Source organism: Coregonus clupeaformis, chromosome 34 (genome assembly GCF_020615455.1).
Source record: "Coregonus clupeaformis isolate EN_2021a chromosome 34, ASM2061545v1, whole genome shotgun sequence".
NCBI lineage: Eukaryota > Metazoa > Chordata > Actinopteri > Salmoniformes > Salmonidae > Coregonus > Coregonus clupeaformis.
Window position 1 is genome coordinate 25,582,797 of NC_059225.1, and position 15,225 is coordinate 25,598,021.

General features: G+C 41.6%; 1 protein-coding gene across 1 annotated transcript in view; it reads left to right on the forward strand.

Annotated features, from left to right (window-relative positions):
• LOC121549971 (cadherin-12-like) overlaps positions 1-13,099 on the forward strand; it is a 188,974-nt gene extending 175,875 nt beyond the window's left edge. Inside the window, exons 9-12 of the mRNA XM_041862002.2 lie at positions 1,336-1,457; positions 5,337-5,454; positions 7,427-7,678; positions 12,309-13,099. Of these exons, the coding sequence (XP_041717936.2) occupies positions 1,336-1,457; positions 5,337-5,454; positions 7,427-7,678; positions 12,309-12,850 (1,034 nt within the window). The 3' untranslated portion in view covers positions 12,851-13,099. The remainder of the gene's footprint in view (positions 1-1,335; positions 1,458-5,336; positions 5,455-7,426; positions 7,679-12,308) is intronic.
• Positions 13,100-15,225: the final 2,126 nt, after the last annotated feature.

Genomic DNA, 15,225 nt, shown 5'->3' on the forward strand with positions numbered 1-15,225 from the left:
GGTCCATGCAGAAATGGTTTGTCGATATTGGTGTGGAAGAACTTAACTGGAATGCACAGAGCCCTGACCTCAATCCCATCGAACACCATTAGGATGAATTGGAACGCCAACTGCGAGCCAGGCCTAACTGCCCAACATCAGTCCCCGACCTCACTAATGCTCTTGTGGCTGAATGGAAGCAAGTCCCCGCAGCAATGTTCCAACATCTAGTGGAAAGCCTTCCCAGAAGAGTGGAGGCTGTTATAGCAGCAAAGGGGGGACCAACTCCATATTAATGCCCATGATTTTGGAATGAGATGTTCGACGAGCAGGTGTCCACATACTTTTGGTATTGTGGTGAATGTCCGTGAATGTATCATGTTTGTTATGACATGCCCCCAAATCTTTGTAAGATTTTTTTTTTAACAATACAAAACATACACATACAAAATACGACATACAGATGCACACAAACACCTGCTCAGACCTACTTGTTCTCACCCCTACATTCAGTGCCTGCACTACTCTCTGCCACATATCCTCAAATTGCACCATTTTGTTCCTCTCCGTCGCCCACGTTCTTCCAATATTTAGATAATGAAGTATATTATTTTTTTCCATTGTCTTAATGATGTAGGATTGATTGATTTCCAGTTTTACGTATATGTTTTTTCAAGATAATTAAAGAGAAGAGTATCGTCCAACCCATCGGGTATCTCACTGCACCTTCGTATGACATGTTTTGAAATATGCAGACAGACGGATTAAAAGTAAATTGACATTGTAATACTTCTGACAGCCAACTTTTTAACTCCACCCATCATTTTTGGACTTTATAGCATTTCCAGAATGCATGGTTTATTGAGTCATTGTTAGTTTTACACTTAAGACATTACTTTGTTGTTATGCTGTAACATGTGTGAATTTTATAATACATTGTATAATACATGTATAATACATTCTATAAATTAGTTTATACTGGATTAAGCGTACATTTTCACTAACTGTACATTTGTTAGTTATGTTCCAACAATCCCTCCATCTTGTGCCAATATCAGTTATGTTTAAGTCTTGGGGTTTTTATATTTTAACCTGCATGTCATGATCGGGTCTGGTGTGGATGGACAGAATCAACCCGCGTGGCCAGTGTAGTCATCATTTTACCATTTGCCAATTCTAAGACTGCAGTGCATATTACAACCACATGATGTCAGGGTTGTAAAATCAATGGGGAATTGTCTCTTACACGGTTTTCTCTCTTCATTCATGTACTAACCCACAGGCAAGCACAATCAAACTCATTAGAAACATTTATAACTGCTCATTGTTGTTTATTGTGTGATTTTGACTCTTCAGATAGCCCAGTGCTGACCAGTAGAGTGGCTGTCACCGTTCATGTACTGGATGTCAATGAGTTTCCCCCTGAACTAGGCATCCCTTACGAGAGCTTTGTGTGTGAAAATGCCAAAGTAGGCCAGGTAAGTGAACGTGTGTCTGAGCATGTGTGTGTGTGTGTGCGTGCGTGTGTGTGTGTGTGTGTGTGTGTGTGTGTGTGTGTGTGTGTGTGTGTGTGTGTGTATGCGTGTGTCATCTTGAAGTATGCTCAGAGGCACTGTCTCATTAAAGGTGCCATATTGATAAAAAGGTCAGTAGGGAATTTTGAAAAGAACATCCTTGAATAAAATGCTAATAGTGAAGGGAAGGATGACTGATTCACAGTAATAGTATGTGCGTCCACACAGAGAGGCTACGTACCAAAGCACTACTTTTGACCAAGGCCCATAGGGAAAAGAACCAGTTAAAATAGAACCAGTAAAATCTCATCTTCGGCTGTATACAATATGCCTTTACATTATGATTTAAAACCAAATAAATCATATAGAACAACGGCCCATTGCCATGCATAGCACAGGTATCGTTCTATCAAAGTTTTGCATATTGCTAAAACCATCTGCTTTATTTTAGCTAATGGAGGGGGCATGGTGTGCTTTCCAGATCAGCAACCAAGTGTACATTCCAGATTATATATTTTGATGCAGAGGAGTCTCTGCCTGTGCGCATTGTAAACCACATGTGCCTACAAATTAGCCTATTAGCAAACATCTCCATGCACGTGCCGACAGAGCTCCTTTGGCGGTTTAACAAATAGCTAGAAAGACTTTCCATTAACACACTGAAGAAGCATTGCTTATGCTTACCCATGCCTTGCTCAATTAACCATTATTTTTAAAAGTCCTGAACAGTCATTCTGATTCCCATGGAAAATAGCCTTTTGAGTGACTAAAACATTACACAATATTTCTTACAGATAAAAATAACTTTTTCCCTCATGTCAAACTACCAGGAAGTCTGAAAAGACAGACTGAAGTGGCGGGGAGCTATTAGGCCATGACCCAGAAACCGATAAGTGGTCGAGAATTGTATCAGTTCATTAGTAGGCAAACGAACGCGTGTCCTCCCCTCCTCGATAGCCATCTTTCATTGAGGATACTCATGTTTCCTACCGCGGAAGAGTTTTGAAATCTGCCACACCCCCTTTGAATCAGCTTTTGTTTTGTCAGAAGAGAAAAACATACACGTTTAAAAACATGCACAACTCACTTTAAACATTTATTTTGGGATCCACCCCCCTAAAAGTAATTTCCATAATGACGCGCAAGTGGAGAAGGACCGTCTCATTTCAAGCAAGCGCATTTCCATCCACGTTCACTCTCCTCGCCAACTCTCCTCGATTAACTTTGACCTTTTTCAAAAGGATGCGTGAGAGGACGGAGGAGAGAGGACGCAGGTGGTGAGCAAATCTAATTGATGAAAGGTCCTTGAACGGCGGTTCTGTAATAACGCCTATGTCAAGCAACATGGATGCAGTGAGCGGTGATGCAGTGAGATTATCTAAAGCAAATTTGCTGATACACAAAGTAACTCAAACAACATTGAAATTGCATGCAACATCCAATCCTGTCATACATCACTTCACGGTTTCACAAATGATGTGTTTATTCAACTGTTTGGTTATTGTAACAGCATAAATATAGACAAAATGTTCGCTGTATCATTTAGCCAGCGAGCCCAAATGGCATTGTCAGCACTGTTTATCAAGCTAGTTAGCTAATTCAGCTTGGACAAATTCTGTTGAAATGTCACAGGTTGAGGTAGCAGCACTTTTCAATAAATATATGCAGACTGTCAATGATGTCAAGAAGTTTGTATACATTTTCAGTTAGGCATGTCTCTTAATATAATGAATCAGAGTTTGGGGCAACCCTTCCGCCACTTTTGTTCTATGCTGGCTGAAGACCATGCTTGCCAGTTACTAGCTCACACCAGACACAGATGAAAGCAGAAACCTTTTTTTATTTTTTTTATTTTTTATTTAACCTTTATTTAACCATGTAAGCCAGTTGAGAACAAGTTCTCATTTACAACTGCGACCTGGCCAAGATAAAGCAAAGCAGTGCGATAAAAACAACAACACAGAGTTACATATGGAATAAACAAAAACGAACAGTCAATAACACAATAGAAAATAGAAAATCTATATACAGTGTGTGCAAATGTAGTAAGTTATGGAGGTAAGGCAATAAATAGGCCATAGTGCAAAATAATTACAATTTAGCATTAACACTGGAGTGATAGATGTGCAGAAGATGATGTGCAAATAGAGATACTGGGGTGCAAATTAGCAAAATAAATAACAATGTAAATAACAATATGGGGATGAGGTAGTTGTGTGGGCTAATTACAGATGGGCTATAAGTATCTTTACCTTACATAAATAGGGGAAACCTAAATAATATTTGCTGACACGCTGCAGTCATATTTTGGCACCAGTAGACTAGCTAGCTACCTATGAAAACAACGTCCCTCTGCGAACACACCTTCTGCGATGTTGGTTACAAGGCAGTACTTATTTAAATTAGGTAAGAGAATAAGACATTACCATTGGTGTATTAAATTGAGGCTTTTGTGATGTCACAAAAAGCTCTTAATAATCCCGCCTGGGGGAGGGACCATTAACTTTATGATCAAACTTTATCAGTGTAGAAGCAACAGTAATTTTTCATACTTTGGTAGTCCTACTTTGATCTGGTTTCATCCAAATATCATCACATTTCCATACAAGTATTTTTCACAGCAAGATTCCGCCAGGTGTTACTCACAGCTGGTCGGCGATAAAGAATTGCAGGTCTTCTTTTGTAAGAGCAATCATGTCCCCCTTGATGGTTAGCCGTCCTCACACTGCCTGCCAAAGAACAGACAAAGCACTTATAGTACAGTACAGGTATTCTGAAGCATATCACGCTGTGCAGCAGCAACCTCCCCTGAACAGTCATCTATAACCAGGGATGTATTCAAGTGAGAAAAACAAGAGAGATATATTTCCATGTGAAAGCAGGGAGGAAGGCCACAGGACAAATACCCTGTTTCAACATTCTCAGTAAAACAGATTAAGCAGAGAAAAAACCATTATCAAAAACACGCTTGAATGCTTTCTGAGATAAAGAGGGTTGAGTTTAGTGAGGCAGTGGACTGCCTTCCCAAACTGAAACCCCATGCACGGAGAGGAGAGTTGCGATGCGAGGAGAGGAGGCGAGGAGAGGTGGCAAGGCTAAACAACCTCCCATTGAGATCATAGCCCTGTGCACTGATCGACGTTTAGAGACACTGTTAATGAATTTTCTCTTACAGATATGTCCCTGTTCAGTTCACCAGCATGTATGGATCACTTTGTGGCCAATACACAATGATAATAGAGCTAGGTTTTATTGCTGCAGAGATTTAGGAAAAATAAAAACAACATTCTTAATTTATTTTAAATTGTCTCTATTCAATGGAGTATAATGTGGATACACAGCTGAGTCCCTGGGCATTAGATGATTAAACAGAAAGTTTGTCTATGCTTCATTATGTATTCACAGGAGTGGTCAGGGGAATACGGTATGTTCACTCTGAGGGTACTAATAGAATGCTGCAGGGGGCAGGTCTTCTACATTTTATTTACAAATCATGGCTTTATGTCTAATAAATCACAGGAAAAAATTAATAATGAAATTAACTCCAAATATATTTTATCATTTATTTTCCCTGAGCCCCTTTTTGACACTGAAATGTGCAATCTAATGTATATTGACTGCACCGCCCCTTTAATATTGTTGCAAGCCCAAAAAATATGTACAAATACAACAATTTCTTGATGTAATTTTTCATGAGTCATGGAACTTAAAGGATAACTTAACTAAATGTCCCGACATCTTGAGTTTATTGTGTCTAGACGATCCAAAAATACTATCTCAACAGCCATGCAATCCTTTGATGATTTTCCTTCAGTTCAATGTTCAAATATTTTTCTCTCTCAGGTAATTCAAACCTTCAGTGCAAAGGACCAGGATCTTCCACAAAGGGGTCATAAGTTTTCCTTCAAACCATCAGAGAGGGACGTCAACAACAAGAACTTCACTATCCGAGACTTTGGAAGTGAGTTATCTTGACCAGGTTTCTGACACTGTGCCAGTCAAGAAGAAAAAGTAGTCCACATAGTGAATAAGCATGATGACAGCAGCTAACATATCTCTAGGTGATACAGTGAATCATAACACCTGCTAAAAGGTCACAGCAGGCTCCTTTAGACATATGTTGTTGTGGGTACCTGTTAGACAGTATATATATATCATATAACCCAAGAAAAGTACTGCATATATTTATTAATTTTGTGCAGCAGCCATAGCCATCACCAATGGGAGTCAACTATCTAAAATATGTATAAAAATGAGTACTGTTGTGTCAATTCTATATGATTTAAAATATGTAGTCATATATACATATAAACGCAACATGCAACAATTCCCCCCCTCCTCAGATGATCCCGCAGGTGAAGAAGCCGGATGTGGAGGTCCTGGGCTGGCGTGGTTACACGTGGTTTGCGGTTGTGAGGCCGGTCGGCTGTACTGCCAAATTCTCTAAAACAATGTTGGAGGCGGCTTATGGTAGAAAACTGAACATTCACTTCTCTGGCAAAAGCTCTGTTGGACATTCCTGCAGTCAGCATGCCAATTGCACACTCCCTCAAAACTTGAGACATCTGTGGCATTGTGTTGTGTGAGAAAACTGCACATTTTAGTGGCCTTTTATTGTCCCCAGCACAAGGTGCACCTGTGTACTGATCATGCTGTTTAATCAGCTTATTGATATCCTATACCTGTCAGGTGGATGGATTATCTTGGCAAAGGAGAAATGCTCACTAACAGGGATGTAAACACATTTGTGCAAAACAATTTAGAGTAAGAAGCTTTTTGCGCATGTGGAAGATTTCAGGGATCTTTTATTTCAGCTCATGAAACATGGGACCTACACTTTACATGTTGCGTTTATATTTTTGTTCGGTATAGTATATTCTCAGAAAGGTATAATGTCTCTTTCCAATGGGCATATTGCGAAACACACCCTTTGAAGACGGGTGTGAGTATGACCCATTGCAGTATGAAGCTGTGGAAACAAATTCATTTCTCAACCTTGAAGAGAGACCTGGCTTGAACCCCTGATCCAGTTTTACCTTTTGGACACAGAGCCTCACAGCTTTCCGCCCTGCCGTCACAGTGCCAACAGGCACAATCTCCAGATACAGGGATGAGATCTGATGCGCAGGGACAAGGCATTCAAAGCACCAAAGGCGAAGTCTAGCAAAGCAGGAGAAAATATAAAAAAACACAATCTGCATCCCAAATGGCACCCTATTCCCTTTGTAGTACACTATTCAAGTAGTGCACTATAAAGGGAAAGTGTGCCATTTGGGACGAACCTATAGTCTGTGCATAACATGTAAGGTGTGTTGAGACACCTTGACCCTTCTGTCAGGAAAAAGTCCCCGGCCTTGTCAGAGGAACAAACCAATCCTGACAGGGGTCAGACAGTCTAGCCACACTGGACAGGTCTGGGGCTGGTCCAACCTGACACATCGCCCTGTTCCTGAGAAAAATCTGTCCAGGTCTATTCCTCTGACCAACTTCACACCTGCTCCAGCACCACACCAACGCCACCTTACTTTCTTAGTACATGGTTCCCTTACTCCCCTTACCAGGCTACATGGTTCATTTACTCTTAATCATTGTTTAACCTTCCATTTTCCTAGAGTTATGTTCGCTAAATGAACACATAGAAACCACAAAAGTTCCCCTGCACACTCAGTTGTAGGGGATAAGGAGGGTAGGGCTGGCAGGTTGTCCCGGAGGCAATTTAGACATTTTCAGAGTTGACTTGCTGGCTGAGGTAACGTCAGGTCAACCTTGTTGTAAGACAAGGGACACAAAACAACCAACAGAAACACATGCACAAGAATGCACAGGTTCAGTGACAGCATTATCATTGTCTCATTGTATAGGCTAGTGTATCCCGAATAAGACTATAATGAACAACAGTCATGAGTAGTTACATTTGTTTCTTTCTGTTCCAGATAACACTGCGGGGATAGTGACTCTGCGGAGCGACTTCCGACGGCGTTCCCAGGAGATCTACATCCTTCCTGTGGTGATCCAGGACAGCGGCTACCCCGTCCAAAGCAGCACAGGCATTCTGACCATCCGTGTGTGTGGCTGCGAGTCGGATGGATCGCTCCTCACCTGCAGTGCAGAGGCCATCTTCCTCCCAGTGGGGCTGAGTACAGGGGCCCTGATAGCCATACTCCTGTGCATTGTCATTCTACTGGGTGAGTCATTTACTATGCCTCATTCACTCCTCTTAGTCATTGAATGTGTGATGGAGTTCATCACTTTAAGGCCCACCCTGGGCATCAACCAACATTCACAAAAACACTAACATACTCACAAAGCAGCGTCATAACCACTAGACTAACCACCACCATAGTCAGTATATCATAATTCTACTGGGTGCGTATTGAGTAATTTACCCTTGTGGTAGGTCCTACTCAGTTATGACTGTGTAATTTCTTGTTGTATGGCTGACTACTGGGGCTTTGATAGCCATCCTCCTGTCCATCGTCATTCTACTGGGTGAGTCATTTAAAGCTGTGGTAGATCCTCCTAATCAGTAATGACTGTGTAACAGATCAGTGTGTGTCCCTGTACGGACGACGCAGGACACAAACCCACATTAACTCTCTAGAGTCTAAGCCCTGTCTAAGCCAGGGGAGAGGGGTTCTAAGCTAACATATGGAATTGTTTTAAGATGGTCTACCAAGGATCATTTAGCTATTAGAATTTTAATTGAAATTGAGCTCAGGTGTATCCTGTTTCCATTGATCATCCTTGAGATGTTTACACAACTTGATTGGAGTCCACCTGTGGTAAATTCAATTAATTTGATATGATTTGGAAAGGCACACACCTGTCTATATAAGGTCCCACAGTTTGACAGTGCACGTCAGAGCAAAAACCAAGCCATGAGGTCGAAGGAATTGTCCGTAAAGCTCAGAGACAGGATTGTGTTGAGGCACAGTCTGGGGAAGGGTACCAAAAAATGTCTGCAGCATTAAAGGTCCCCAAGAACAAAGTGGCCTCCATCATTCTTAAACGTAATAAGTTTGGAACCACCAAGACTCTTCCTAGAGCTGGCCGCCCGGCCAAACTGAGCAATCGGGGGAGAAGGGCCTTGGTCAGGGAGGTGACCAAGAACCCGATGGTCACTCTGACAGAGCTCCAGAGTTCCTCTGTGGAGATGGGAGAACCTTCCAGAAGGACAACCATCTCTGCAGCACTCCACCAATCAGGCCTTAATAGTAGAGTGGCCAGACGGAAGCCACTCCTCAGTAAAAGGCACCTAAAGGACTCTCAGACCATTAGAAACAAGATTCTCTGGTTTCATGAAACTAAGTTTGAACTCTTTGGCCTGAATGCCAAGCATCATGTCTGCAGGAAACCTGGTACCATCCCTACGGTGAAGCATGATGGTGGCAGCATCTTGCTGTGGCAGGGACTGGGAGACTAGTCAGGGTCGAGAGAAAGATGAACAGAACAAAGTACAGAGAGATCTTTGATAAAACCTGCTCCAGAGTGATCAGGAACTCAGACTGGGGTGAAGGTTCACCTTCCAACAGGACAACGATCCTAAGCACACAGTCAACACAACGCAGGAGTGGCTTTGGTACAAGTGTCTGAATGTCCTTGAGTGTCCCAGCCAGAGCCCGGACTTGAACCCGATCTAACATCTCTGGAGAGACCTGAAAATAGCTGTACAGTGACACTCCCCATCCAACCTGACAGAGCTTGAGAGGATCTGCAGAGAAGAATGGGAGAAACAAACAATTCAAGAAATCAACCTGCACTAGAGTATGCTGGGAAATATAATAATGATGGGCATGGTTTTGGTTTGACACTGGTTATTAACACCAACACTGGGGTTCTTTTACACCAATTAGTGTTCATTTAAGACCTACAGAGTTAATTTAACACTTTAATCAACACTAGAAATGAAAAATCTACACTAGGTAACATTGGCTAATTTGGTGTAGCAGCGAGAGAGAGAGAGGGGATGTAAATATCACTTTTTTGCCTCGTGTTAAAACTGGTTCTCCTTTTACAGTGTAGGTCAAGTATGGCCGTGACCCATATAGAATTATCAAAACGTTTTCATCTTTAGCCATAAAATTCTTATTTTTTCCCTTCCACCCAGACTCCACTACTTAGCATAATGAACAGGAAAAGCTAAAGGGATATGATCAACTTGCAAACCCATGTTTAATTACCTAATTGGTTATGGTTAGACGCTAAGGTTAAGGTCAGTGTTATGGTTAAGTTAGGGTCAGGGTTAGAGTTATGGGTTGGCATGCCAGTCACGTCCCTTTAGTTACACCTATAATTAACTGAGTGTGATTAGGTGTCATTTCACCAAGTGATGGGGGCTCACATGTGAAAGTGTCTGTAAATGCCAGTCTTACTCATCATCGGCAGTGTTGCAATCAGGGCTGCATTCAGGGAGGTTTTTGTTCAGATGGGACTGGACAGAGTCTTTTAGCTCTTCTGCTTGTAGTTTGTAGAGGTTGTATTTCTGTGTAGGGGTTTTGGGTTGCTTTCTTTGCCTGGGAGCCAGTCTGATGGCCATCACAGATTTGACTAGGCGGTGGTCAGTCCAGCAGGCTTCAGTACCTCAGATGGCATGGGTGATGTTTACATCCCTGAGGTCTTGTGATCTCATAATGACGTAATCTATTAGATGCCATTGTTTTGAGCGAGGGTGCTGCCCATGTTGCTTTGCGTTTGTTGCGTTGCCTGAACACTTTGTTGGTTATCGGGAGTTCTGCACCGTTGCTGAGTAGTAGGAGTTTGTTTTGCCCACTCCTTCCTTCCCGATGGTACCTCTCAATTTGGTCTCTGCCCACACGTGCATGTAGTATTGCTTTCCTTATGCCGTGCTTGCTTTGCTCTGCTCTGCCTTGCATTGCTCTGCCTTGCGTTGCGTTGTGTTGAATTGCTCTGCCTTGCTTTGCTGTACTCTGCATGCTACTTCACGGAGTGATGCTCCTGCCCTATGCTCAGTGTAAAGTATTAGATGTATCACTGTTTTCATTGTTAAAGTGTAAGTTTATGTATCAGCTTAACATCAACCAACGTTTGTTATGATGCATGCATACGTAATTAATAATGTCTATATAATCTTGAGATTCAGAAAGCATAATTTGCTATTAGCCGCTACTGCTACTAGCCACATCACTTTATACTATGCCCTTGCATCTAAGATGTAACTTGCTCTCGCATATATGGAATGTAAATGCATGTACATGGCATCAAGTCTCCACTATCTCAACTTTTTAGAAATTACATGTCTACAAAGATAATGGGGTTTAGAGATTGTTCAAAGAGTGTTGATTTCATTAGTTAGTCTAGCCAACTTCGAGGAGTTATTTTTCATGTTGAGAGTGAGTCCTTGTTTGTATAAAGGAGGCCCTCTTCACCCTCTGTGCTCTCTGTGAAGGTAGAGTTAGTGTTGAAAGGGTTGACCACGTGGTGAGAGAACTGTTATCAGAGCTCAGTCAACATGCCTTGAGGCTCTGGCTGGCATCGCTGTTATTCCATCAAGTCATGCTGTCCCTGGGGAAGTGCCAGAGTGAATCACAACTTACAGGAATAAACTCTCTTTTTGAAAGCCAGTTATTTTTTTGTGGTGGATATGTCAAGCTGACAAAGTTGTTCCTTTCTTTGTGGAAATGATGGGGAAATCAAGCTGTTTGTCGAACTGGCTGGCATGAGGGCCTGTCTGGCATTAGCGGTACCTCCCCATACCATCAAAATTAGACCACACCCAGCTACTACCCCTATACAGCTAATCAAATGGCTACCCGGACTATTTGCATAGTTTTTTACTTATCCATCAATTTTTTACTCAACACTTTTTTTTCTTAAAACTGCATTGTTGGTTAAGGGCTTATAAGTAAGCATTTTACTGTAAGGTCTACACCTGTTGTATTCGGCCATGTGACTAATAAAATTGGATTTGATTTGAAAGAACTGCCCAAATAATATTGACCATGCATGAAATACAAACCTTGACCACCGGGGGGAGCTGACGCACTGTTTGACTCATATATCATAGAAGAGAACGCTAAGGAGAAGGAAAAGGAGAAGGGCATTCAAGATTACAGTTCTCATGCTTTCTATTGTTTTTGTCAATTTTCAACCAATTTATTTCTTCATTTCAATTGAAATACTTTCTCTACATGTGTTGAACTGTAAATTCCTTTCCCTTGTGAATAGTCCAATTGAAGAACCACATGGGAAATGTGTACTGTATTTACCACAGCGAGGAGGGAAAAACGGTGGAATAATCTTTCGTCCCCCTTACTTTACAAAATGAGTGTGGGAGATGTGTGTTCGATATGGGCAGCTCCAGGTAGAGGGAATTTGGAAGAAACTGTGGAGGTACATTCTTAAGAATAACCATCCACCCCCCTGGAATGATCAGTGTATTTTGCTTGACTACAATGCAATGTCAGTAGGCTACATCATGTTTTTTGTCATGTCAGTACTCAGTACATAATGTCTGTTGCTAAGGAACAACATGTGTGGGAGATTTGGTCACTTCATCATTGGCAAGTCACATGAATGCATACCAGGGAAATGTTTACCATCTCAAGTCACCAACAAAAACATAAACAATGGATCAAATGCAGTCCATTACATTTCCCCAATGCAAGTAGCTCTTTATATTATCTCTTACTTTTCATCAAACACTAATGTGTCATCTATCATCTTTGATCTCTCTCCAATGCTGTATTAGCAATATCATAACCAACACCATATACCACCATATACCAATACCATTAAGAGTGATTCATCGTTTTCATAAACCACTAATGCGTTATTCTCTCTGTGATCTCTCTCCAGTGATCGTGGTCCTCTACATGGGTCTGAGACGACAGAAGAAGAAGGAGACACTGATGACATCCAAGGAGGACATCCGTGACAATGTGATCCACTACGACGATGAGGGAGGGGGCGAAGAGGACACCCATGCTTTCGACATGGGCACCCTCCGAAACCCCAAAGTCGTCAAGGAGAACCTTCTGAAAGAGAACCGGGACCTATTCCGACGGGATGTCAAACCCGAGCCCAAAACCGGCAAAAAACGACCACCTGTTTCCCAAGACAGTGCAGATATCCGTGACTTCATCAATCAGCGACTGAAGGAAAACGATGTGGACAACTCGGCCCCACCCTATGACTCTCTAGCTACCTATGCCTTTGAGGGAGAGGGCTCTGTAGCAGAGTCACTCAGTTCCATCGAGTCTCTGGTAGTAGATACCGATGAGGACTATGATTACCTCAATGAATGGGGTCCTCGATTTAAGACTCTGGCGGGAATATTCGGAGAGCAGTCAGACACTCAGTCAGACACAACGACAACAACAACAGAAAACAGACATTGATGAAGTTATTCACACAGTAGACTCCAAAAGTGTACATAAAATGGCATTATTCTTGTTTTCTTAGCAAAACTTTTTTTTTTCTATTTCAGGGTTTTATTTTTTTGCTAATCAATTTGTTGTATTTTTTTTGTGTGATTTTGTCCTGTCCTCAATCGCAAGAGGTTTAAAAGGGGGATAGATAGCTAGATGAAAAAGACAGCCTTTCAATTACGTTTACAGTGGGGGAAAAAAGTATTTAGTCAGCCACCAATTGTGCAAGTTCTCCAACTTAAAAAGATGAGAGAGGCCTGTAATTTTCATCATAGGTACACGTCAACTATGACAGACAAATAGAGATTTTTTTTCTCCAGAAAATCACATTGTAGGATTTTTAATGAATTTATTTGCAAATTATGGTGGAAAATAAGTATTTGGTCACCTACAAACAAGCAAGATTTCTGGCTCTCACAGACCTGTAACTTCTTCTTTAAGAGGCTCCTCTGTCCTCCACTCGTTACCTGTATTAATGGCACCTGTTTGAACTTGTTATCAGTATAAAAGACACCTGTCCACAACCTCAAACAGTCACACTCCAAACTCCACTATGGCCAAGACCAAAGAGCTGTCAAAGGACACCAGAAACAAAATTGTAGACCTGCACCAGGCTGGGAAGACTGAATCTGCAATAGGTAAGCATCTTGGTTTGAATAAATCAACTGTGGGAGCAATTATTAGGAAATGGAAGACATACAAGACCACTGATAATCTCCCTCGATCTGGGGCTCCACGCAAGATCTCACCCCGTGGGGTCAAAATGATCACAAGAACGGTGAGCAAAAATCCCAGAACCACACGGGGGACCTAGTGAATGACCTGCAGAGAGCTGGGACCAAAGTAACAAAGCCTACCATCAGTAACACACTACGCCGCCAGGGACTCAAATACTGCAGTGCCAGACGTGTCCCCCTGCTTAAGCCAGTACATGTCCAGGCCCGTCTGAAGTTTGCTAGAGTGCATTTGGATGATCCAGAAGAGGATTGGGAGAATGTCATATGGTCAGATGAAACCAAAATAGAACTTTTTGGTAAAAACTCAACTTGTCGTGTTTGGAGGACAAAGAATGCTGAGTTGCATCCAAAGAACACCATACCTACTGTGAAGCATGGGGGTGGAAACATCATGCTTTGGGGCTGTTTTTCTGCAAAGGGACCAGGACGACTGATCCGTGTAAAGGAAAGAATGAATGGGGCCATGTATCATGAGATTTTGAGTGAAAACCTCCTTCCATCAGCAAGGGCATTGAAGATGAAACGTGGCTGGGTCATTCAGCATGACAATGATCCCAAACACACCGCCCGGGCAACGAAGGAGTGGCTTCGTAAGAAGCATTTCAAGGTCCTGGAGTGGCCTAGCCAGTCTCCAGATCTCAACCCCATAGAAAATCTTTGGAGGCAGTTGAAAGTCCGTGTTGCCCAGTGACAGCCCCAAAACATCACTGCTCTAGAGGAGATCTGCATGGAGGAATGGACCAAAATACCAGCAACAGTGTGTGAAAACCTTGTGAAGACTTACTGAAAACGTTTGACCTGTGTCATTGCCAACAAAGGGTATATAACAAAGTATTGAGAAACTTTTGTTATTGACCAAATACTTATTTTCCACCATAATTTGCAAATAAATTCATTAAAAATCCTACAATGTGATTTTCTGGAAAAAGAATTCTCATTTTGTCTGTCATAGTTGATGTGTACCTATGATGAAAATTACAGGCCTCTCTCATCTTTTTAAGTGGGAGAACTTGCACAATTGGTGGCTGACTAAATACTTTTTTTCCCCACTGTATATTCAATGTTGTTTTATGTCTTATTTATTCTTATTTATGTCTTTCTTCACCTCTAGGGGGAAGAAAGACAGAAAACACAGAAAATGCATTTTCTTATTTGACATCCTTAAAAGTGCCTCAATATAATTGTTTTCAGATTTGTTTTTTCACTGCACATATCCTATTCCCTCTTTCCCTCTCTTTCCCTCTCTTTCTCTCTCTCTCTCTCTCTCTCTCTCTCTCTCTCTCTCTCTCTCTCTCTCTCTCTCTCTCTCTCTCTCTCTCTCTCTCTCTAAGACACTGGAATAAAGCTGGTCATGCAAGCATAGGCTGACTGGCAGACAGAGGCATGTCGGTTTTAGACTACTCTCAGACAATAAATTGGCCCAAGTTTGGCCAAAGATATTTTGAATTGTTATTTATTATTATTATTACTATTATTTATTTATTGTCTGGGTGTTTTTTGTTGGTTTTCTTTATTAACATATTTATCTATTTATCTCTTAATCATATACATATTTTTTATTTTTGAAGACACTTGAGGATTTTGTAATTATTCCATGACCCACACGAA